The sequence below is a fragment of the Lactuca saligna genome, chromosome 4, assembly GCF_052625555.1.
Source record: "Lactuca saligna cultivar CGN05327 chromosome 4, ASM5262555v1, whole genome shotgun sequence".
Taxonomy (NCBI): domain Eukaryota; kingdom Viridiplantae; phylum Streptophyta; class Magnoliopsida; order Asterales; family Asteraceae; genus Lactuca; species Lactuca saligna.
Genome location: NC_136420.1, coordinates 162,913,722 through 162,941,320, shown reverse-complemented (window position 1 = coordinate 162,941,320; position 27,599 = coordinate 162,913,722). Strand labels below are relative to the sequence as shown.

The 27,599-nt window shown below is 34.9% G+C and overlaps 1 protein-coding gene across 1 annotated transcript; it reads left to right on the top strand.

Moving 5' to 3' along the window:
- The first annotated feature begins 2,511 nt into the window (after positions 1–2,511).
- On the top strand, positions 2,512–6,235 carry LOC145043030 (protein NRT1/ PTR FAMILY 2.10-like). The gene is made up of 3 exons (XM_078991567.1): positions 2,512–2,736; positions 3,776–3,993; positions 4,628–6,235. Exons 1-3 carry the CDS (start codon positions 2,637–2,639, stop codon positions 6,077–6,079), a joined length of 1,770 nt encoding a protein of 589 aa, XP_078847693.1. The 5' UTR covers positions 2,512–2,636; the 3' UTR covers positions 6,080–6,235.
- The last annotated feature ends 21,364 nt before the right edge of the window (positions 6,236–27,599 follow it).

Sequence of the window (27,599 nt, the reverse complement as noted above, 5' to 3'; positions counted from 1 at the left end):
TAGTTAAATGATACCAAATCCAAAACTTCATCGTGGTGTAGTGTCATTATCCCTTAAAAAAACTGACTTGATTAAAAAAAGATCTTTCTGCAATATGGTAATGTGTTTTTCAAAACATTGAAAACTTTAGTAAACATAGACATGCAAACAATAAATTGGCTTTAATTGGTATGCAAAGTCTGACTGAAATAACATAAATTTTACTCACTAAATATGATGTTTTTGTCTTTTCATTAAAATCTTATCTTGAATCTGGCAACACGAGGGGTTGAGGTTTTTCGTCAATGCCATTGATTTCCTAACGTTGATTCTGAAACGATAGAAAGAAAACGAATTCAAATACAACACATCTTGTGCTTGTAGTTTATTGGCATAATACGTGTTTGTTTATGTTTTCTGCAAGTATACGCGTCTCTTGTGCGTGCACTTGTGTTTGTCTCCTTGTTTAGGTATTGAATAATTTCGTTGTCGTTCCTATATTATAGCTGAATAGCATACTAAACCCCCAAGATTATGGGAACTCATAAAAAGACCCTCGTAAGTCATAAGTCACAATTTCGTCATATTTTTGCAGTGCGAACTTGAGTATGAAAATATCCGTTTTAACCTTTTGCGAATCAAAAAGAAATATAATATTATAAGAGGCGATTTTCACGTGTTATATTTTTTTATTTTATAATATGCATCGTCCATAGACATATGTCAAGCACGTGAATTTGTACATTTTTATTTGCCCTACATCATTATGTGATTTGACTTTAGATAGTGAATACAACAAAAGATCGGACATTATTTTCTTGTTGTATAATTTAGTTGAATAATGAATCTACTCGTCATATGTTTATATGTTTATTTGTTTCTAAAATACGAGATATTTTTATTTTTCAGCCACTGAAAAATATTGAAATTTTGGATGGATAACAAAAATGTTCTATTAATTTATTATTAAAGATCATATGTCATTTTTTTTGTTGGATGGTATTAATTGTTGGCTGCGTCGTCTCTTTGGACCTCTAATTAATTGTTAAATCATATGTACACCGGAGAGAGAGGTGGCTGCGTGACACATATTTTGAATCATGACTCATGAGACTCTTTCTTTGTCATGTTCTTCTTGGTTGGATTGCAAATCAGATGCAATTAATATGCAATATAACAATATAAGTTATTTTATACAAATTTAATATTGAAATCCCCTCATCTCATCGGATGAATTCCTCCTTTTGCTTCTCAACCTACAAGGTTTTAGCAGTCGTTTACAACCTCTGTACCCCTCGCAAGGGCAGGTGCTTACGTGTTTCTCATAGTAGCGGAGGCAGTATATCACAAGTGGGGTGCATGACCCCACTTGATGGTGGCCCCATCTTAATTTTTAATAGAAAAATATATATAATTACATAGACATCTACTTAAAAACCTTGAACACCATTGTTTTTGCTTAAAAAACCTTAACAAGACCTTAAATTTCAGATTTTTTTTTTCTTATTTTTAATATTTTTATCATTATGAAACCCGGTTAATGTTTGCTTTGGATCCGCAACTGGTTGCTCACCCGTCCACCACTGAAAACACTACTTCAAGTGATAAACAAATTAGTTTGAAGAAATAAATTATGAACAGTTTTGCAATAGGTCATATTGCGAGGTTGTGCTTGTTTTTCATAGATAATGATGGTCAGGTATGAAACAAAACAACAAAAGTTCATATGAATAGTAACTAACACTATTGTTCATGTTTATAAAAATTAAAAGGCATATGATAGTCAATTATAGCTGGGAACCACATAAAACAAATGTTAATGGCTTTCTAATGGCTCGAAATGTGAAATTATTCATGAACAGTTTCGCAATGAACTTACATGTGACACTTGTTCATGTGAGCAAAAGTATTTTAGAAACTATAGAAAGTTCATATCAATAGTAAAAATCATTAAAATACTATATTAAAATTTCAATGGCATTTACATGATTTTTCATAAATAATAATTAAAATCACAGAATACAACATGGAATGTGGAAACTAAACATTTTCACATAGCCGAAATATATTGCAAAAGTGCGATATCATAGGAAAAAGCCTGTCAAATAAATAATAGCATGCTAGAAACATGGAAATATAGATAGTTCCAAGATCCTTGTTTAGCCACAAAACTTGAAACCATTTTGAAGTGTGGTTACGAAGAGATTTTGAAATCTATTTTTATGTTAAAATAATAATGTATTATAGAAAAACAGATTAAATAGGAGACAATTTTTTAAAAGTTATCAATTTTGTGATGACCCAACTCTAAATAATTATATCATTTCTTCACTATAACTGTTGTAATACTTGGAGGGAGTATTTTTGGAAGTTTGTTAAAAGTTAAAGGGCATCAACGAAAAATATTCATCACAGTTGACTCCAACCAGTGTAAGATATGTCCCACGCGCGTCTAGAACGAAGTCGGTGAACCACACCCTACCTCTTCTTCCATGTTACAAATTCCAATGCCTGTGTCTATTCTATATATACATACATGCCACTCAGTTCTCTCTTCATGTAAAAGTTCTGTTTTGAGCGAAATTTAGACACTTACATACTCCAAATATAGCAATATATACATACAAATATATATATAGAGAGAGTGAGAGAAGGAAATGGAGACGAAGATGGAAGCCATGGAGAAGGGAGATGAGAAAGTGGAAGAAATCAAAGAGCTCAACTACAGAGGAGTTAGAGCCATGCCTTATGTTATAGGTATATACATACTTATACAGTTATACTACGTACATAGCGAATATATACACTTAACTATAACAAATTTCGTGAAAATAGATGGAGATATATTTCGGTTAAACTTGTTTAATTAAGTGCTAGTAGTAGGAGTAAAATATTGTGTTGAACATATAAGTTTCAGGTTGCCAGCTGATCATATGCATCGTGCAAATGACTGTTTAGCTATCTTATCTTGTTTTAGTGGACGAGTTTGTGTTGTCACAGACAAGCAACTATATTTTCGGTTTACATACATAATTAGATCTACGTTCGTACTTTTTTTTTATGGTTTTATATTTTAAAATGCATCTAGATTTAGAAATTTTCAGTATAATTTACCTAAATCTCACTTGCCTATTATCATAAATGGGTTTTTTTATCGATTTTTTTCTTTAAATAATATTGTTTATTAATTATTGTAAACTTTACGAAGAAAGTGCTCTACAAGATAAGGCACTTCAACAAAAAGAAAATAATGGATAAAGGCCATATCAATATATTTACCAGTTTTAAAATATCAACATATCATCATTTTTTTTTTTTAAAATATATAAGTAGAAAATATAAATAGCAAGTTTAAACCTATTAAGTTTAAACCTATTAACTTATTAATCTTTATTTAGTATGTTTTTATTTAAACCTATTAAGTTATTAATTTTTATTTAGTAGGTTTTTAATATTGTATGTACAAAATCATTTTTTTTTAAATATATAAGTAGAAAATATAAATAGCAAGTTTACTATATATTGAACGATAACTTGTTTAAAGCTATACACAAATTTTATTTTCATTAACTGGATTATACATAAAATACAATAAACACATAACCAATTTTTTATTTTGAAAAAAAAGTGTAAATAAGATCTATTACTATTTTATGAAAAAAATAAAATAAAATTGGTTATTGTTCTAAACATTTTTTTCCTCCGAAAGAACTATATGTTTTTTGTTATCATATCATATCATATCAATCAAGTTATTCATCTATTTTTGTGTGTTACAATTTCATATAATTTGCAGGAAATGAGACATTTGAGAAGCTAGGAACCATCGGGACATCGACAAATCTACTCGTATATCTAACGACAATATTTAATATGAAGTCGATAACAGCTACTAATCTCATCTACGTATTTAATGGTACTTGCAACTTTGGTACGCTTATTGGAGCTTTTCTATCCGACACTTATTTCGGTCGATACAAGGTCTTGGGGTTTGCATCCGTATCATCTTTCACGGTACATATATATCTTCATCTAAATTGTACTTATAATTTTCTTAAACATAAGAAGATAGTATGAAAACAATTTATAACCGATTTAAATATAACTGTTTATCAAGTTTATAGTCTCACAAAATAATTGTTAAAATAATCAAATTGATGTCGATATCAATGATTAACAAACATTATAATAATATTCTAATCAATCACTTTTATTTATTATTAATATCAACAAATTTTAAATTTTAAAAGTATAATATGCACCTTAAAATTAAAATACAGAAGTAGTCTATATAATATAAAAGAAATGTATGTATACATTTGTTAATTTCTGAAAACAATATTTAAAAATTAATAATTTTAGCATTTTTATCAAATATTTTTAATTGGTAGAAATGTGATGTGTCAAAATTAAGAAAGTTTTATAAAAAGAGAATCATCTCATAACTCCTTTCCAATAAGCTTATAGTGTTTGGCTTTTTAATATTGATACAAAAATATATTTCATAAAGTACAAATCGACTAAAATTATGGTTTATCATCTCTTAATTAATTGTTCTTTAAATTACAATATAGTTAATTAATATATTTTTATCTTTTATTTAAAGTTCAAAGTCAGAAATTTACTAACTTTAACTATCTTAACCCAGGGAATGCTTGTGCTGACGTTAACCGCAGCAGTCACAAAGCTTCATCCTCCTCATTGTGTCGAAGCTCCATGCGTCGGAGCAACGCCCTGGCAAATGGCTTTCTTGTTGACCGGTTTCTTGTTTCTGATCATCGGAGCAAGCGGAATCCGGCCATGTAACTTAGCCTTCGGCGCCGACCAATTCAATCCGAACACAGAATCCGGCCAACGGGGAATCGCAAGTTTCTTCAACTGGTACTACTTCACCTTCACGTTCGCCATGATGGTATCATTGACAGTTATCGTCTACATTCAAGCAGATATTAACTGGGCAATCGGATTAGCCATTCCAACGTTCCTTATGTTCTTGTCATGCGCTGTGTTTTTTATCGGCACGAATATATACGTCAAAGTGTTGCCGGACGGCAGCCCTTTAACAAGCATATGTCAAGTCCTCGTCGCCACCGTGAAGAAGCGGGATCTAGCGTTTCCCGATGAACCTGCAACCTCACTCTTCAATCACATTTCTTCCAAATCCATCAACTCAAAACTTCCTTACAGCAAACAACTCAGGTTTCTAAATAAAGCAGCGATCATTACTTCGGAAGATATAGTTAACTCCGATGGGTCTTCTGGAAACCGGTGGACGCTTTGTAGTATACAACAAATAGAAGAAGTGAAATGTGTGATTAAAACTATTCCGATTTGGGTATCTTGCATAATCTACAATGTTTCAATTAACCAAATGCAAACGTACACAGTCTTTCAAGCCTTACAATCCGATCGGCGACTCAGGCCAAGTTCATTTCAAGTTCCGGCGGCGTCATACACCGTCTTCCAAATGCTTGCTCTCACAATATGGATCCCAATCTACGACCAAATAGTAGTTCCATGTCTCCGGAGAATAACACACAAACGACAAGGGATTTCTCTTCTCCAAAGAATAGGAGTCGGAGCAGGTATCGCCATTATAACGATGCTTGTTGCAGGTTTGGTAGAAACGAAAAGAAGAGATGAGGCACATTCAATGCCAACAGTTGGGTTTGAAAAGGGAAAAGGTGCGATTTCATCAATGCCGGGTTACTGGTTAATATTTCAGTTATCAATAGCTGGGCTCTCCGAAGCGTTTGCGGTAATTGGATTGGTTGAGTTTTTCTACAAACAGTTTCCTGAAAACATGAGAAGTTTCGCAGGTTCGTTTTTGTTTTGTGGGTTTGCTATGTCGAGTTACTTGAGCAGTTTCTTGATAACTGTGGTTCATAGGACGACTCGTGAAGGTGGGTCGAGAAATTGGTTAGCTGAAGACCTTAACGAAGCGAAGTTAGATTATTTTTATTATTTATGCATGGGTTTGGAGGTGTTGAACTTTATATATTTTTTGATAGTAGCAAAATGGTATAAATACAAAGGAGCCGGAGATGAAGCCGATGATGTGCCATTAGAAGAAATGCCTGCCGAGAAACATATCGCTTAAACATATGGTTGAAATAACGACTATTGTACCCATAGATGTAAATGTTGGCATCCAGTTGATACGATCCAATTTAGTGTGGGTTCAAAAGGATTTACGATGTAATAGTAGTTTAATGATTGATCATTATTGGAATTCTGGTTTAGTTTGGACTTTAAACTAGCATACTCAAATTTTATAATTGGTGTTTATGGAGAAGAATAATGTGGGGTTCTTTTAGTTTTGTCAATCTTATATGTCTAAACAGGCTGAATAAGCCCAAATGAAAAGAAACTACGTAAACCACTTATTGGATCACAATCATCATATGGGTTCACTTAAACAAAACTACTTTAACCATATTTTATAGAACTACACAAGTAAGGCATGATTGGGATAGAGAAATAAAATTGCATAGAGAACCAATTAAATTTGGAAAAAAGAATTGTTTCCATTGTTTGGAGAAAAAATATTTCTTGATCCAACAATATTTTCTAAATGTCCAGAAATGACGAGGGTAATAAAAGGTGATAAAAGTTTGAACGTCCAAGTGGCTAGTCTAGTACTGAGAAATGTCTTGTTCTCAAATCATAATACACCAAAAATCTTCGAAGAATAAATGAAGTTGCATGTGTAGAGTCCGAACGTCAAATAGTCTGGATCTGGAAATTGAATAAATCCAACCATATAGAAGATCTAAATCAAATAGTAAAGTTAAAATTTTGATCAGATGATCAAAAGTCAATGCCACGTCACTTTGGTAACATATTTCTTTCACAATTAAGATCAACTAGTAAGGCCAAAAAATTTATCGGCACACCAATAATCAGTGCCACGTCACAATAGTAATCAATCTTATTTCTTAAAATATATTCAAAATTCAAATTTTTCCAGATGTTCTTAAATGAATCTCCAAAAGAATAATTTGCTAGAAATGTAAGACATCCAAAAGATTCTTGTAGCAAATTAAAATAAGGACAACCAAATATATATATGGATCTGAACTGAAGTCTTCACCAAGATTTCCCCCAAGAATTTTGTTAACTTATAAGGTGGGAAGTCAGACTTCGATCAACATGAGTATTACCATATAGATACTAGGCTAAGACCAGTTAGAAAAAACCAAATACTAACTAATATCCTTTCCTTTATTCTTCAAAAGTCGAAACTCTAAAAATCACATATGGATTCCCATGATTCTCTCTATTTTTTTTATCGAAAAGGCATTTAGATCACCATTAATGATGAAGACGGGCATGAGTGTGACATCCATTTTCGGGATACGTCTTTCAGGATTTTTGACCTTAATTCGATCATGTAAAGGTTTTGGGCTTTAAGGAAATAAAGTTTAGACCCTATTGGATGTTGATAATATTGATTTTGAGATCTAAGCCATTGATTCATATTTTGGAACCAAAGGATGAAATGGGAAAAGTGAGGTTTCGAACCTCTTACATGAATTAAGGAATTTGGTTCGGTATGATTTAAGTCAGAACCATTTGGATCATGGATATAAAGATTGTCAAAAACAAAATTTAATCGAAGAATTTATGAATGTTTGAAGTTCGAATGAATATCGCTGAAAACCCACCGCCACGAGGTGGCAAGCAGATTGCCACAAGGTGGGAGTTGTCACGAGGTGACAAATTAGATTGCCACAAGGTGGCAACTATATCAGCCTAATCCCATGAATTAAAGGCAATGATTCATTTTTTAAGGTATTTTCTTAGAATCCATCACATTTAGAACTCCACAGGAGAAAACCTATCCTCCATCTTTAAGATTTGAGCTGCTCATCTCTCCTCTCTCCTCTTATGGATGCTTTTCCTTATGTTTTGATGAAGCTTGAAGATCAAGAACGTTCTTTTGGTTGCAAGGATGTCAGAACTAGCAAAATTTGGGTTAAGAGTGTATTCATGTACAAACTATCCCTATATGTAATCTTGTTGCGTTAGATTATTGGAATTTAAAAACGGCAATGCTATATGAATTTACATATGTGCGTAAGCATAATAAACATTTAAAAGACAAAAAATAGAGAAAATGCATCATACAAAAATCGAATATGGATCTTGACTTTAGAATTCTTAGCCCAAATACCCCTTGATCGAATACCCATCCAAATTGATCATATTCAACCCGAAAACCCACACCACAAGGACCGAAAACCCTAAGGAGGGGTGTTTTCAGCCACCCTAAAATCGAAAACCCCACCCTTAAATTAAAGAAATTGGTGTTTGTTTCTAAACCCAAGAGTTGACCAAGAAATTGCCACCTCATTTCTTTACATTGCATTACTATCCATACTTCCACACCAAGCATGCTTTTAACCAAGAAGTATCCATACATGGCACTTTAGTAACCAACAAACCTCCACATATGACATTATATTGCCCACCAAACAACTAGGAAGCATGACACCCTCTCCATTTAAGGGGGGTTCGGCCGAAAGACACCCACACACACAAAAAAAACACTTCCACTCGTTTTACTCTCCAATTTCTCTCATCTATCATCTCCAAAAACGTGTGCATCTTCAACGGGTGTTTTATTTCAAGAAAAATCCTAGTAAATTGGTACGCATTTTGTGTGTCTCTTGTATTTCTAAACATCTTCATATTAAAAACTCCATATTTACACACATTTTTGTATGTTATATCCTTAGAGCATTTGCAATTTCAAGAATCTCTTCAAGCTTGTGTAAGGCTAGGCTCGACATCTCTTCACTTTCTTTCCTACCACACACGAAATAACCGAGGTGAGCTTCATAACTCCAAGTTTTCATGTTTTACATGCTTTTCCGAGGGGGGGGGGGTGGTCAAGTTTCGTTTACCCAAAGGATATTTGCATGTACCAACTTGTTTATGGTATAATTTGTGCACATGATGTTGAAAGTTTCATACATACACACATAAAAAATCATGTTTTATAAGGTCTTCATAAGCCTAGATACGTTTGTCCATTGAACATTTGCATGCACTATGATCATATGATGAATATGGAACAATTTCTTGTATAAAATGGTGGATATAATTTGTTAATCACATAAAAATTGTGACATATGTGATTATCAATACTTTTATTACACAAAAATTGAGCTTAAAAGTCGATACCCAAAGATAACAAGAACACATGTTTATACAAGTCTAAATATGTATGATCTTTGGATAACTACATGGCTTTCTTATATATATATATATATATATATATATATATATATATATATATATATATATATATATATATATATATATATATATATATATATATATATATATATATTAAAGGTTGAAATAATATAAAACAAGTTGTAGACATCATATGTCTTTATAAAACTCGTGACTCAACTAAGTCAACCAAATTAAACGATTTTTGTATTACAAATTTTTAACCGCTAAAACATGAATAGTGCAACTACAAATTCTTGGAAATTTTTACTAAAAATAAATTTTTTATAGTAAAAATGGTCGTAATTTTTGTCGCCACTATTTTGATGAGGTTAAACACAAGAATATTATGATGTTTTTCCAAGCTATATTACTACTAGATATATTCACTATTGACTATTTACATAAAGTGTTATAAATAGTTTACACAAAATGGTATATGAAAAAGAATTGATGATAGTATAGTTTGCATGTCATAAGATACATCTCATAAAACGTATGACATGAAACTCATAAAATGCATATCATAAAATAAGTGTCATATATTCGGAAATAGTGAAATTATTTCGTTATACAATAAAAGGGAGTCATAGTTCGCGTAAATCCGTTAATGCTCTAGTGAGACATACACTTCACTATACTTACCTAGATTACATTTTAAGTCATGTATTCTAATCAAAAACTCCTGGAGGGAGAGCGAGATAGTTGTGTATAAATCTATACGGGGTTGACAACCCCACACCTGAGCTGTTCGCTATAGCTATACAGGGCTAGTCTAGGGTGACAAATATCTTACCTATTCTGGCGCCTGAAGAACGTTGTACAAGCATAACAATCACATCAAACATTGTTATAATAACCCACTTAGGGATTAACAAAACTATATTGGTTTATGGGAAGCTTGCACTTCACTGGCTTTTATTAAAATATAAAGCTGTATACTACTCTTCAGTACACGATTGCATACATTTTTGGGTCTTAGGTTTAAGACTATAGTTTTCATAAATCAGAAAATAATGGATTTTCTAGGAACGTACACTTTACAATTAGAAGTAAAAGAAACAAAGGACATGCATGCATATATTCTAAGTTTTTGGTGTAAGACATACTACTCATTTTTATAGAAAATATCAGATTTTCTAGAGATATACAAACCTTCTTACAAAGAAGATACAAATCTTTTCATACAAATATGCTTATGAACTCACCTACATTCAATGTTGACGTTTTTCAAAATCACTTGTATTCTCAAGGAACAAGTAACAGGTAATCAACTCTTTTGAGATCAAGTGATTCAACACTATGGAATTTACCTTTCTATCATTTTTTGTGTAACTTATGAATAAATACATTATGTAAACCACATAATTTTGTAATATATGTTGGATTAGGTGTCTAAGCCCACAACTATAATTGGTATATACTTGACCCAAGAGTAGCATGATCCATTTGGGTTGCATTTCACCAGAACAATCTAATAGGATGGACCTTTGAGAGGTTGTTTATGATTTGCTAATACATTATAAGTATAATATATTGAGAAATCATATAATATAATTTATTTGTATGGATCAAGAATTAATTTGGAATTAATTTAGTGATCACAAGAGGCTAATTAAATTAATGGGGAATAATTGTGTAAATTAGTTATGTATATGGTTTGGGCTTATGATACATGATGGACTAAGCTTATGGATTAATCCATAAAGATTTGGTTCATATGGATCATGGATCATGGATAATAAGCCCAAGGGTAGGGATTAGGGTTTAACCATGACTTTTAGTATTCTACCATATATATATATATATATATATATATATATATATATATATATATATATATATATATATATATATATATATATATATATATATATATATATATATATATATATATATTGAAAGAACATAATTTGTGGTTTGAGCTAGGCATCATTTGGTATAGATAACTATGTCATTTTGCAGTGTTTGTATGTTGTAGTGTGTGCTGCCGCACACATGTGCTTGGCTGCACACACTTGTGCTGGTAGGAGGAGTACTATTTATAGCATCTGAGTTGTGTCAGTCTGTAACTTTTTGCTAGAAGTCTGTGACGTATGTGGGTGTTTTCCCAAGGTGTACCTAACATTTATATGATATAAATGTGTGCATGCTTGATTCAATTTCTTCTTTTTCTCAATCTAAATCTAATTGCAATTAACTTCATTGATTACTAAATTGGATTCTAAATTTTGGGGGCTTACAATTGGTATCAGAGCATAGACCCTTCAACTTTGGGTACGTTACACAGACTCAGGTTTCCTGTTATCACATGATCATATCACTTCCCGGAACATCTCCCTCAAACATAATTTCTAATTTTTAATGTTTTTGGATTTTCTCTTTTTTTTTTTTTAATGTTTTTGGTTTTTCTCCCTGCTGAGGAGCCAAAGGAGTGACGACAAGTCTATGCTAGTCTCAAACCAAGGGGGAGACTGAAAGAACATAATTTTTGGTTTGAGCTAGGCATCATTTTGTATAGATAACTATGTCATTTTGCAGTGTTTGTATGTTGTAGTGTGTGCTACCGCACATATGTGCTTGGCTGCACACACTTGTGCTGGTAGGAGGAGTACTATTTATAGCATCTGAGTTGTGTCAATCTGTAACTTTTTGCTAGAAGTATGTGACGTATGTGTGTGTTTTCCCAAGGTGTACCTGACATTTATATGATATAAATGTGTGCATGCTTGATTCAATTTCTTCTTTTTCTCAATCTAAATCTAATTGCAATTAAGTTCATTGATTCCTAAATTGGATCCTTAATTTTGGGGACTTACATATATATATATATATATATATATATATATATATATATATATATATATATATATATATATATATATATATATATATATATATATATATATATACACACTAGGTGTGACACCCGCATATTATACGGGTTTGATAAAACAAAAGTTAAATATAAAAGTTTAAACAAAATTTAATTAAATTTGAAATTTTAGATTTGAAATTTATGATTTAAAATTTAAAATTTAAATTTAAAAGGAAACATATTAAATACTATATGAGTAATAATATTGTGATTTATTGGTTATTTTCAATTAATGTAATTATTAATTGAGGTCTAAATATGATGTGTTAATTAAGAAAAGATCAAAAAAAAAATACAAATCGAAAAGAACATTTAATAAAAAATACAAGAAAATGACATGTGTCCAAATTAATGAGAGAGTGACATTTGGCAAAATTATTTTCATTTATTAAGGAGGATGTTACCCTATAGCTAAAATCGGTTAACACATATGTTCTAAGAGTTCATTTGCAGCCGATTTGTGTGCAATAAAGTTTCTCAAGTACTCTATTGTTGGTGGTGTTTGGTGAAGCATTTGAGGCATCATATTTGAGGTGCTAAACTTTTAAAGGCCAAAGTTAACTAGCTACAACAAGAGGTAAAGTTTCTAACCAATGATATTGTTCAATTGTCAATTGCATGCTAGTTAGGATATATATGCTTTGGAAAATGAAATGCATTTATAATTTGTGAAAACAGAGATCCAAAGCATGTAGGGTTTCATGTGCACCATATGAGTTTTATAGTGCTTAAAACCCTTTAGTGGGCTTGTTTTCTATTATACTTGTTGCTTGTTAATTTTCAAATTTGAAAAATCGATTTTCTGACCTGTGACTGATGAACTTGCCGAGTCCACTGGCTGACTCGACGAGTCTACTCAGTAAAAGGGAAACTCGACGAGTCAGGATCATGCATTCATCAAGTTGATAACTCTGGTTGCAAAATTTCGAGTTTTTTGTATTAGTTTATATGATTAGACTAATTTCTTGCAAATTGTTGATATGAATTATCTTGAAATAAGAGTTTAACTTGATCATAGATAAATTATTTGATTATTTTGTTAATTAAAATATTGATCTAAATGCCATATTGAAGTCCATAACTTGTCCTCAACTGATGGAAAATGAAAAGTCTTATTTTTAATAAGTCATTAAACTCATAACTTATGGAAACCACTAGTTTTGAAAAGTTTCAAAATTTGCCCTCAAGTTTTAAAATTTTTAAAGTCACACTTATGAACACTTTAATTCCAAACCCTAGAATTTTAAAAGTTTAACGTTTAACCCTTCTTATACTATTATAATACTAAAATTTTAATAATTATATATATATATATATATATATATATATATATATATATATATATAAGTCAGTCTTACCATTAGTAGGCTTTATTCACAAAGTCGGTCTATAAAGGGGGTATAAGGTTATTGACTATAAAATGGTAGTTTAATGAGTGTCCACTCTCACCCACCGCTTTCTTGACTGGTGGAGGGCCGTTAGCCGAACAAGTAAGATAGGAAATTAATTATCATTAGAAGTATAGTGATAATTATAAAGTAACTAAATCTTTTATTAAATTCCCAATCTTAGTTAATTCAGGAAAAATGTGAAATTGATGTTAATCCATTAAATTGCATTTTGCACATTGCCATGTCGTTAGTGGAGCGTGTGTGGTTAACCGACATAGTAACATAGACTAGTAAGGATGGCAAAGGGTGGCTTGATGTTTATCATAGATCAATGGAGTGTGTGTGGTTAAAAAACACATTGATTAGGTGATAAATGATATCAAGAGTACCAAGCACATTTTTATGGTTATTCACACCTTGTTTGTGATCCTCGGTATCCCAGTCACAAACTTGAAGGGCATAATCGAGATTTAAAATTGCATTGAAAATTTCAATGAATCTAGAAATAATCTAGGAATTAAGTCCTATTAAAACTTAATAATCAATTTTTTTTTTCATGATGGAAATTGGTAAATCGTCATTTACCTACCTTCAAATATTTTGCAATTGGATTACGACATCCCTCTTCCGAATTGTAAAATATTGTGTTGGGTCCTAGCCTTAATATTTTATTTGGGTGTTGTATTAAGGACTATTATTTAATCTTAACTTTGACTTTCTTTTTCATATGTCTTCCAACATTACTTATGGCTCAAACCCTACTGGCTCTTTTGTTGTAATGAACTTGTATGGGAGAGTTATCTTTTATGGTTCCAACTTCAATGATTGGATCATGAATATCAAGATTGTTACTCGTTATGAGGACAAGGAATATGTCCTCGACAAAGAGATTAAGGAAATTGATGAGTCGTTTGCTACTCCTGAGGAGATTTCTGAGTATAGGACCCATCAGAAGGATGCCACCAAGGTGTCTTGTATCATGTTGGCTGCTATGACAGCTGAACTCCAAAAGTCCAATAAGGACTACTACCCTTTTGAAATGCACCAAGACTTGATGGAAAGATACCATCAGAGTGTTATGAAATTATTTCTGCCATGATAACAACAAAGATGAAGGATGGAGAGTCCATCACGGCCCACTTGCAAAAAATGCAAAGGTTTGGGGACCGCTTTCTAAAATTTAATGTAAATTTTGATGAAGAGTTGGCCATAGATATCATTCTACACTCTTTATCTCCCTGTTATGATTAGTTTCGTATGACCTATCATATAAACAAGGAGGAGATCACTCTTATCAAGCTTCAAGTACTATTGAGGACTGCTGAAAGTAGTCTCAAAGGTAAGTCTGTTGTTACTACTCCTACTACAACTACCCCTGTCTTGGCAATTAGAAATGGGAAAGGGAAGAAGAGGAAGGCTCCCTCCAAGACCCGCAAGGGAAAGTCTCTTGATGGATCCCCTCCAAATAAGACTAATGATGGTTCTATAAATCCCTCTGCCAATCTGAAAGAAGCAGAGAGTTTCTACCGTCATGATAAAAGGCACTGGAAGCATAGCTACCCCAAATACTGGCAGGATATCAAAGATGGGAAAGTAAAACCCACCCATGAAGGTATTTATACTATTCTATCTAATAACTCATCACATTCTTTTTCTTGGGTTCTTGATACAGATCGTGGTTTCCACATTTTTTCTGCTTTGGAGGGACTAATAAGAACTAAGGATGTGGAGCACAGGAAGATGAACTTGATCATGGGGAATAGGAAAATGTTTCATGTCACCAATATTGGAGTTTATTCTTTATTAATTAGTAGTGGGTTAGAATTAGATTTGAATAATTGTTGCTACTCACTCGATATGGCGACAAATATTATTTCCTTACATGGTGTGTACACAAAAGGTTTTAGTTTTTCATTTGTGAATGAAATTGGTGCTATTAATGCTTTATATAATGGTGTTTTTTTTATTTTAAAGCATTGCCATGTAATGGTGTATGTGAAACTGTGATGGTTGTAGACAACTTAGGAAATAATATGTTGCACATTGATTTTTCCAATAGTTTGGTTAAGGCAGGCTTATGGCATTATCATCTTGGACATGTCAATAAGAAGCACATAGGCCAACTCCAAAAGGCTAGAGTCTTGGTGTCATTCGACTTAAGGATGGATGAGACATGAGAATCTTGTTTGCTTTGAAAGATGATCAAGTCACCCTTCACTGGTACTTGTGAAAGGGGTGAGAGTTTGTTGGATCTCATACACACCAATGTGTGTGGACCCTTCAGAATCGCCACAAGGATGCTATCGCTTCTACATGACTTTTACTGATGATTATAGTAGATATGACTATATCTACCTAATCAAGCATAAATCAGAATCCTTTGAAAAGTTCAAAGAGTTTAAGCAAGAAGTGAAGAATCAGCTGGGCAGGAAGATAAAGATGCTACGATCTGATCGGAGTGGTGAGTATATTAGTATCAAGTTCCTTGAGTATCTTAAGGAATGTGGAATTATTTCACAATTGACGCCACCTAGGATACCACATCTTAATGGTATAGCTGACAGGCACAATCGAACCTTGTTGGACATGGTTCGTTCCATGATGAGTCGAACTTCATTACCTGTCTCATTTTGGGGGTATGCATTATAGATTGCCGCCCATATCCTTAATCTAGTCCCAACTAAGAAGGTTTCCAAAAAACCTCACGAGATGTAGACAGGGAAAGTTCCCTCATCACATTAATTTTTAGGGTTGCCAGGCTTTCGTGAGACGTGAGACTCAAGACAAACCCAAACCTCATAGCAAGCACAATACTTTCATCGGCTAGCCACAAAAATCCTTTGGATATCTCTTCTATAGAAAGAGTGACAATGTTGTCTTCGCTGCGAGGAGACGAGTCTTTCGTGAGAGAGAACTTATATGTCATGGGGATAGTGGGAGGCAAATTGACCTTGAAGAGCTTCAAGAGTCAATCGGTGAAGGAACCGCGAACACTAGCGATCAACCTGAGGAGGAAACTCATGTTGAATGGGTTGACGAGTCTTTACCTCTGAGGCATTCTAGTAGAGTTAGAGTTCCACCTGAGTTTTATGGTTTCCATAATACTATAGAAGGTGATGCATTTACCAGTCATAACACACTTCTAAATTTGGATAAACCTAACAACTACAAGGAGGCCATGGCAGGCCCCGAGTTTGTGAAGTGAAAAGAGGCTATGGACAGTGAGATTCAATCCATGTATGATAGTCAAGTTTGGAACTTGGTTGACAATGTATCGGGTCGTAAGACAGTCAGGTGCAAATGTATCTTCAAGAAGAAGATCAATATTGATGGGAAAGTACACACATATACGTTACGACTGGTTGCGAAGGGCTTTACTCAAACTTATGGAGTTGACTATGATGAGACCTTCTCACCAGTAGTGAAGATTAAATCTATAAGGGTTATGCTAGCCATAACTGCATTTCATGACTATGAAATATGGCAAATGGATGTCAAAACCACTTTCCTTAATGAGAAGTTGGCTGAAGATGTTTACATGAATCAGCCAGAGGGTTTTGTTAGTGCAAAGTACCCTAATAGAGTGTGTAAGCTTGAGAAATCCATTTACGGATTGAAACAAGCATCTTGCAGATGGAATCTTTATTTGGATGAGAAAGTCAAAGAGTTTGGAATTTCAAGAAGCAAGGATGAGTCATGTGTATATCTCAAAGCTAGTGGGAACATAGTGAGCTTTCTGGTGTTGTATATGGATGACATATTTCTCATAGGGAATGACATCCCAACCTTGCAGGAGGTTATGTCCTGGCTTAGGAAGTGCTTCACTATGAAAGACCATGGAGAAGCTGTTTATATTCTAGGGATAAGGATATTTAGAAACACGAGTAAAAGAGTAATTAGACTTAGTCAAAGTACCTACTTGTACAAGGTGTTGGAGGTTCAACATGGAGAACTCCAAGAAAGGTAACTTACCTATCAAAAGCAATACCAAACTGAGTAAGACACATAGTCTGAGTACAGAGGTTGAGATAGCTGAGACGAGTCGAGTACCATATGCTTCTGTGGTTGGCTCGACAATGCATGCTATGACTTGTAATCGCCCTGATGTGGCCTTTTTTTGAGCATGGTCAGCAGATATCAAGGGAATCCTTGTAAAGCTCACTGGACTATGGTAAAGAACATTCTTAAGTACCTGCGACAGACTAAGGACTGGATCTTTACACTCGGTGGGAGTGATGACCTAAGAGTGATGGCGTATCATGACGCCAACTTTCAGACCGACAAAGATAATTTCCACTCTCAGTCGGGTTGGGTATTTAAGTGAAATGTAGGAGTAATAACTTGGAAAAGTTCCAAACATGAGACTATAGTTGATTTAACATGCGAATCAGAGTACATAGCAACAAGTTAAGTGTTGAAGCAAGTGATATGGCTGAAGAACTTCATGGGAGACCTTGGAGTTATAACAGCTATAAAGGAGCCTATGGAAATTTTCTATGATAGCGAGAGTGCGATCGCCTTAGCCAAAGAACGAATGGATCATGGCAGATCCAGGAACATCGACATAAAATATCACTTCATCAGACATCAGATAGAAGGACTCCTTGTGGTAAAGAGGGTATCATCAGATGAGAATACAGCAGATCCCCTCACGAAGGGACTGAGTAAGGTTAAGCATTTGCAACATGCAAGGAGCATTGGGTTGAAGGATGATATTAATTTTAATGATTAGATAGATGTTTTAGAAACACGTAATAGATAAAATGTAATTGGCATTTGATGATTAAATAAAATGTGTTTTTATTTATTAGTAAAGTTACAATCTTGTGTCAATTGTTTACTATTGTTTCACTTTGCATGTTTTGACTTCCAGACTAATTATATTATTCAAACTGTCCAGAATCGATCATACTTTGGAAGTAGGTCTTGAGGCTAGATTGTCATGAATTTGTCTTGTAGATTGTCTAAGGTGTTTAGACATAGCAAAAGTTTTCTACAACATTCATGAGTGCTCATAAGGTTTGAGTATGGAATAAACCATGCTCACTTGAATCACTTCATGGAATTTATGTTGAGTGATCGTGAGACGATAATATCATATAATTATTTAAACCAATATATATTAGTTGTTGATTATGAGTTGGTTGTACATTTATAGTATGAAAACGCATCAGTAACTTGATGTTATAAACACATTGTTGTGTATGATTTCACATGTAGTTGGTATAAGCATATAATGTCGAAGTTTATATTTTCCTTTTAATTCGTGGAAGATTAAAAGCGATATATTAGGCCCCTTGATGATTTTGTTTTAAGTTATGTGTCGGGCCTGGTCAGAACTAAATTGACGTGTTTGATTAAGTTCTTTGTCAAACAGATCGGAAATCAGGAAACAAACTGTTGGACAATAAGTATGACTACGTTCCATGTATTTTTCCGGTTGATATCTTGAAGAACCGAGGATTATATAATCACTTATCTAAATGGCGTGTCAAATTTAGACAGAGGCTTTTAAAAGCTACGATTTCTAGTCGGTTTATTAAGTTATACTTGCAGTTAGAGTTATTAGACTTATGCAAGTGGGAGATGGTTGGATTATGTGTCTAAACCCATAACTATGATTGGTATATACTTAACCTGAGAGTAGCATGGTCCATTTGGGTTGCATTTCACCAGAACAATCTGATATGATGGACATTTGAAAGGTTGTTTATGATTTGCTAATATATTATAAGTAGAATATATTGAGAAATCATATAATATAATTTAATTAGTGTTGATCAAGAATTAATTTGGAATTAATTTAGTGGTCACAAGAGCCTAGTTAAGTTAGTGGGGACTAATTTTGTAAATTAGTTATATATATGGTTTGGGCTTATGATACATGATGGACTAAGTTTATGGATGAATCCATAAAGAGTTGGTTCATATGGATCATGGATCATGGATAATAAGCCCAAGGGTATGGATTAGGGTTTAACCATGACTCTTACTATTCTACCATATATATATATATATATATATATATATATATATATATATATATACATACATATATATATATATATATATATATATATACATATATATATATATATATATGTATATATATATATATGTTACCCTATAGCTAAAATTGGTTAACACATATGTTCTAAGAGTTCATTTGCAGCCAATTTGTGTGCATGGAACTTTCTCTCATGTCCTCTATTGTTAGTAGTGTTTTGTGAAGCATTTGAGGCATCACAGTTGAGGTTCTATGCTTTTAAAGGCTAAATTTAACTAGCTACAACAAGGGGTAAAGTTTCTAACCAATTGTATTGCTCAATTGTCAACTTTCATGCTTGTTAAGATATGTAGGCTTTGGAAAATGAAAGGCATGTATAATTTGAGAAAAAATAGATCCAAAGGATCTAGGTTAGCATGTGCACCATAGGAGTGTTATGGTGATTAAAACTCTTCAACATAAATGTATGTTGCTTGGTTGCTATATTTAATTTATATTTAATTGTTATGATACTATACAATAACATCATCCACCCTTGGACGTTTTTGCCATCCTGGTTCGGGGGTGTGATAGATTGGTATCAAAGTATGGTTTATAGTGAACTAGTATATCTAAACATACAATATATACAACTATAAATACAATTGGACTAAAACACTATGACTAAAAGTATACTAACAAAATATACGTATTTTTATAAAAGCATACCTACATGAGTCCATATTAAAATTAGAGTCCTAATAAGAAAAAAATAAAAAGTCTTTAGAGGAGTTGGACATCGCAGCTAAACTTAGACAGTTATGTAATCATATCTATGGTAATTATAGCCCGATCAACTATATTTATTCAAAATATGACCAACATGTGTTTAGGAGTTGTCGAGGTGGACGACAAATCTAAAACTTACCAACTTAAAACCAAAAGGATTTAAGAACAAAATATATAGAAATAAAATACAATAGGGTATTTTGGTATTTTATCTATTTTCTTGTGCTTATATTCTCCTACAGACGCTATTGCAGGTTTCAACCATCCAGGTGATCCTTACAACCCCAACCACGAGAAAGGAGGATGGCTAGAGGAGGATCCCAAGGAGATCCTAGAGAAGGAGTTAGAGGAAGAAGTTGAATAGGAATAAGAGTAAGAAGAGGAGGAGGAGGAGAGTGAGTCGGACACGGAGTCCGAAGTCATTGATCCTCCCTACGTAGCTAGAGTACCTGCACACCGTTGGGCTACAATGGCCCTACGCCCCTGGGCATGTGACCTTGAGAGATGGAGCAAGCACTAGAGGCAATGCCCACCATTCAGGATGGAGCAAGGATTTTATGACCTTTCTCATGGAGGATCCACAAATCATGCCCTTCCCGTTTTGATCCGCAGATCAAGCCCTTCCCGTTTCAAACCGAGTCAGGGAGATGAGAGCTTCCGGGGAGGTCACCAACGCACACACACGAGACCTCGAGAGGGATTACTACCCTATAGAGCGACTCATCGAGTACCTTACTACTGTGTGAGCAGAAGTAAGGGAATATTAGCAGAGGCATGCATCACTTGAGGAGAGAGTGCTTGTCACCGAGCGTTGATTGGCTGAGCTGCAGGGTGCCTCTGCTTCATCCCAGGGACCACAGTAGACTACTCGTCGAGAGTAGGATTCATCCTACTCACAACTTGTCATAGATTAGGTTCATGGGTATGTTTTGGTGCTACCTTTCTTTTTCCATTTTATTTAGGACCGACCCTACGTCTAAGTGATCACACTATTCGGAGTGTCGTTATGTTTTCAGATCGTTATCTTGATGTACTGTAGACCTTATAAAGGTTAATTTTCCAAAAGCTATGTACCACTACTTTATCATTAATGAAACAAACATGTGTTCTATTTATGGACGTTATTATCTGCTATGTCTTATATGTTCATCTTTATTTGGTATAACAGGAATTCAATTATATCTACAAAGTAACACTCAATAAAAAATAACCTTGACATATATAAATGCAATGTTTCATTAAAATAGTGTCCAAAACAGATCACTTATCAAAGACTTATCATCAATTCCATCAATGGCAGTAAAATGCCCCCTACCCCCACACGAAAGTACAATAAGTGCAAGAACAGCACAGCAGCGGCACCACCATCACCTTCACCACAAGTGTATTCGGATATGTTTCAAGTAGCAGTAACAACCGCAGTGACTACTGTTATGGCATAAATAAGAAACAATGGTGCCAATGGAAATGGGAGCGGGAATGGTACATGCAACTCCAATCAGGGGGACAACCAAGGTCACCCAAAGGAATGCACTTACAAAGATTTTTCCAACTTCAAGCCTAATCCCTTCAACGAAAGCGGGGGTGTTATCACCCTAACGCCGTGGCTTATGAAAATTGAATCATTGTTTGAATTATGTGCTTACCCCGAGGAAAGCAAGGTAAAATTTTCCGCTTGCACTTTTGCAGATAGGGCCCTTACATGGTGGAATGGACATGTTAAAGCCATGACTCTCCCAATGGAAAATTCAATAAGTTGAGAGGAACTCAAAATTTCAATGCTCGACGAGTACTGCCCCAGGGGTGAGGTCCAAAAATGAGAGCAGGAGCTTTGGAATCTCATGATGAAGGACTCCGACATCAAAGCATACACTACTAGATTTAGCGACCTGGCAATCTTGTGCTATGGAATGATCACATCGGAAAGCAAGAAAGTAGAACCTTTCATTTGGGGACTATCTCCCTTGATTAAAGGTAATGTGATTACTATAAACCCCACAAGTTTCAACAGCGCTAAGTGCCTTGCCCAAAAACTTATTGACCATCGGGTACAAAATGGCACAATGACTCCTGCAACGGAACAGAAAACATGAAATGAGAACAAGTGGGATTTTGGAAATAAGAAAAAAGGACAACCAACCCAGGAATCCTCCAAAAAGAAACAAATAGTGGCGGTTCACACTGCTAATAATCCTGCCACATCAGCGCCCACAAAACAGTGTGCTGGTAATCTGCCAAAGTGGGAAAAATGCCCCTTCCACCACCATGGAGCCTGCAAGGATATGCAATGTATAAGCTATAACAAGAAAGGGCAAATTGACTGATACTACAGAACCCCAATGCATCAGACCAACCAACCTACTAATGTTGGAGTGAGTCAAGCATGTTATGGGTGTGGAGAAACGGGTCACTACAAAAGAAACTGCCCAAAGGCCAACAACAAGAAAACAAGTGGGACGGGAAGAGTCCTAGAAATAGGACATGAGGAGGCAGTGAAGGATCCTGCAGTGGTTACTGGTATGTTTCTCCTTAGCAACACTTATGCATGCATTTTATTTGATAGTGGGACAGAAAGAAACTTTGTGAGTAATAAGTTTAAACCCCTGCTCAACCAAAATACTCAAACATTATACGAAGCATTTACTGTTGAAATGGCTAATGAGAAAATAGAAACAACAAACGGCGTATTCATAGAGTGCACGTTAACCTTAAATAACCACTCCTTTCAAATCGATTTAATGCTAGTTACCATCAGGAGTTTTGAGGTGATCATTGGCAAGGATTGGTTAAGCGCACATGTGTTGATATTATGTGATACGAGAAGTCTGTTCGCCTTCACTTACCCAACAATGGAACCCTGGTTATATATGTCGACAAACCCGGTGCAAACCTTCGCCTCATCTCATGTATCAAGGAACAAAAGTGTTTAAAAAATAAGAATTGCGCCTTCTTAGCTCATATGGTTGATAAGAAGAAAGAGGAAAAGAACATCAAGGACATCCCGGAAGTGTGCAATTTTCCCGACGTGTTTCTTGAAGACCTTTTGGGGACACATCCTGAACGAAATGCTGAATTTAGAATCGACTTGATACCCTTAGCCACACCAATTGACAAGTCACCGTATAGATTAGTGCCTGCGGAGATGTAAGAGCTTTCTAGTCAATTGCTTGAATTACTGGACAAGGGCTTTATAAGGCGAAGCTTCTCTCCTTGGGAAGCTTCGGTCTTATTCGTAAAGAAGAAAGATGGGTCATTTTGCATGTGTATTGATTGCCACGAACTCAACAAGCTCACCATGAAGAATCAATACCCTTTTCCATGGATCGATGATCTATTTGACCAGTTACAAGGAGCAAGTTACTTCTTAAAGATAGATTTAAGGTTCGGGTACCACCAACTATGGAACCGAGAAGAAGATATCCCTAAGACAACCTTCCGAACCCGCTACGTTCATCATTAGTTCGTAGTAATGCCCTTTGGTTTATGAAATGCGCTCGCGACATTTATGGACCTGATGAACCGAGTCTATCGACCCTATCTTGACAAATTTGTGATTGTTTTTATCCATGATATACTCGTCTATTCACGAAGTAAAGAAGAACACAGTCAACATTTGCGACAGGTTCTATAAACATTAAAGGCGGAGAAGTTGTATGCAATGTTCTCCAGATGCGAGTTTTGGATTTGAAGGGTGGATTTTTTGGGTCATGTGGTTAGTGAAGAGGGAATACACATGGACCCCTCCAAGGTCAAAGCAATTGAGGGTTAGGCAACTCAAATAACTCCAATATAGATCAGACAATTCTTAGGCCTAGCTGGGTACTACAGGGGGTTCATACATAATTTCTCTAAGATCACTAAGTTGCTCACCGACTTAACTCAGAAAGGTGTACCCTTCATCTGGGAGAAGAAACAAGAGGCTGCTTTCCAAACATTGTAACAAGCTCTATGCAGCGTCCCTATCTTGACTCTCCTAGAAGGAACATAAGACTTTGTGGTTTATTGTGACACATCTAATCAGGGATTTGGTTGTGTACTCATGCAGTGCGGAAAAGTTACAGCCTACGCGTCATTACATCTAAAGAACCACGAGGTGAACTATATCCCGTATGATTTGGAGCTGGCAGCAGTCATGTTCGCACTAAAAATCTAGAGGCACTACCTCTACGGTATAAAGTACACCATCTATGTGGATCATAAAAGCGTCGAGCACATTGTAAAGCATAAAGAACTAAATATAACGAAGCGATGATGGGTTGAGTTGTTGAACAATTATGAATGCGAGATCCGTTACCGTCCGGGAAAAGCCAACGTCGTGGCAGATTCTCTAAGCCAAAAAGAATACTCGAGTCACTGATTAAGAATGCTGACAATGACCATCCATTCCCATTTGTCTTCGCTAATCAAAGAGGCTCAACTAGAAGTCTTGAAGCTAGAAAACATTGCAAATGAAGCCATGGGTGGGATAGACAAGAACCTTACGATAAAAAACGATGGAGCCTACTACCTCATGCAACAGATCTAGATGGGTTCAGAGAAATGTCATGAATGAAGAAAACAAAACAAGGTACTCCATCCATCCAGGTTCGAATAAAATGTACCTGGATGTCAAACAACATTATTGGTGGCCAAATATGAAACCTGAAATTGATACCTACGTAAGCAAGTGCCTGACTTGCTCCAAAGTTAAGGTAGAGTACCAGAAGCCCTAAGGTCTGCTACAACAACCAGAACTACCTGAGTGGAAGTGGGAATGTAGAACAATGAATTTCATAACGAAGTTGCCCAAGACAGCGGGCAGACATGACACTATTTGGGTAATCATCGACGAGTTGACCAAATCCACCCATTCCTGCCAATAAAGGAAACAGATAAAATGGAGAAGTTAACTAGGACCTATATAAAAGAGACCGTGAGATTACATGGTGTGTTGGTATCTATTATCTCTGATAGGGATAGAAGATTAACCTCTCGATTTTGGTAGTCACTTCAGAGGTCGTTGGGAACTCAGCTTGATATGAGTACTGCTTACCATCCCTAAACAGATAGACAGAGTGAGATGTCACACCCCCGAACCATCAGAACGGATGATGGAAACGTCCGGGGGTGGGTGACGTCATGTGTAGTATCACTATAATCGTATCATAGCAATCAAGGTAAACACAACCATTACATTACAATATGAAAATTTACATCTATTTGAAAACATAGTTTGTACATAACAATATATAATAAAAGTAAAAGATGCCACTCTATCATGCTACGTCTTCTCCAAAAGCTGGCGAAGGTACCTGTCTATTGTTTCCCTGAGAATACAAGTGGTTTTGAAAACGTATCAGCATAAAGCTGGTGAGTTCAAAAGCATGTCTTTGTATTGGAAACTAGTCACTGAATTTGTACAAATTATTTCTTTTCATTATAAGTAAATATCGTTTATATTGAAACCCTGGTCAATCACTAGTAAGTAAGATGTGTTACGCTTGAAAACCCTAGCTACCACTAGTAAGTGATATATGTTCTGTTCGAAAACCTTGGCTTCCTCCAGTATGAAAACATGCTTTGTTTGAAAATGTTGGCTATCACCCGTATTTAAGGTAGTTTTATTCGAAAACCCTGGCTACCGTCAGTAAGTAAGCTAGGTTCTGTTCAAAAACCCTAGCTACCGCCAGTAAGTAAGGTACGTTCTGTTTGAAAACCATGGCCACCACCAGTAAGTAAGGTAAGTTCTGTTCGAAAACCCTGGCCACCACCAGTAAGTAAAGTAGTTTTATTACTTAAAATAAAACCAAAGGTTGTGTCCTTGGAATACCCTCTAGTAAGAAGTAGGTAGTTTTATTAATTAAAATAAAACTATTGAAGAAGGAAAATTCCATAAACAAAGGTTAGTTGATACTATTGTGAGTCGTATAACCATACTAATATGACCGGTGACCTCCTTGACATTTCTTCAGGCGTCGTACGATTACAAAATTTGTCACCGCTGGCATATTTTCCTACCTGTAGCTAACAGTTCAAGTGTGGGATTGTCAGTCCAGAATAGATCTATTCACAAATTTCACGCTCTCCCTCCGGGAGACTCTGGTTATACTAAAGGTGATGATTTACTGGTACCTCGAAGGGCATAACGAAGAGAGGTTTCACAATCATGTATTAACTAGTTTGCGCGTTCTTCTATTGTTCTCTTGTTCGAAATCATTTGTATACGGTGTAGAGTATAAATAATTATACGCAAAATAATTATTTAGTAAGATACTCTTGTTATCTGAATGTAATATGGATAAACTAAATCTATCATAGTTTATATGTTTGACTTTGTATGTAGTTTGGATCTGTAAAAACGATAATGAAATCCCCAAACTATACCTATTATAGTTGGACTAGTTTGTTATGTTCATATATTGTTTTGAAAACTATGAAATTATGTTTAGAAAGCGTCCCTTATGCTCCACATATTACAAAAGGAATAAATTATCTAAAAGTTTGATGTAAAACCGTGGTAATTGCATGAGTTTTTTTTTTTTTTTTAATTTGTGAAAACCTTTATGTTTGGCTTGTATCCCCCCTGAAAACATTATAAAAACTTATAAAAGTGTAGGGATATGAACTCACAGTTTGTTGGTAGCGAAGAATTGAACCAAAAGATCCTTGAGTCGACGCACGTGGCACCAAACAGAATCCTAATATCAATAACCACATATACCTATCTAAATTAGCGATTTCGTTAGATAGAGTGTTAGATAAACACTTGGTTTCGGTTAAGGAATGTTACCAGGACTTGGTTGAATCGGGGAAAACAAGCTTTTCCCCACGAAAGAGCTGTTTACGGTCGTGAATGGAGTTTACGGCCGAGAATAGGGTTTACGACCGTAAACAGGGTTTACGGCTGTGAACTAGGTTTGCGGCTTTTGAATATATGGGGAATTACAGTCGTAAACTCAAGAATAAGGTTTCTTGTTTTTGACGAAAAAGTTTTCCAGATGTTCCCAAACAGCCCCAAATGACGATTTCCAGTGTTTCTCAGGTGAAAGAAGGGATATATGGTGTTTACGGTCGAGAGGTTTAAAGAGAGAGAAAGTGGGTGTCTCAAGCCAAGAAGGTAAAATCAGGGTAGGGGTCCTATATTTATAGGCCAGGGGTATGGTTGGTGGTGGGGTCCACTTGACACCGACCTTAAATAGGTTTGCGGTTGTACACGAGTTTACGGCCATATACTCGTCTTGGCCGTGAACTAGTTGATTTTTTAGTAATTGAAGGTTTTTAACGTGATTTTTGGTTTTCCGACTCGTATGTAATTATAACTATAACCTTAGTTAATTTACTTAACCCAAGAAGT

Excerpts from the sequence above, each read along its gene's own strand:
- LOC145043030 (XM_078991567.1), top strand. The coding sequence starts at position 2,637 with ATGGAGACGAAGATGGAAGCCATGGAGAAGGGAGATGAGAAAGTGGAA. Across the intron at positions 2,737-3,775 it reads AGCCATGCCTTATGTTATAG|GAAATGAGACATTTGAGAAG; the intron begins GTATATACATAC and ends TATAATTTGCAG. Across the intron at positions 3,994-4,627 it reads CATCCGTATCATCTTTCACG|GGAATGCTTGTGCTGACGTT; the intron begins GTACATATATAT and ends ATCTTAACCCAG.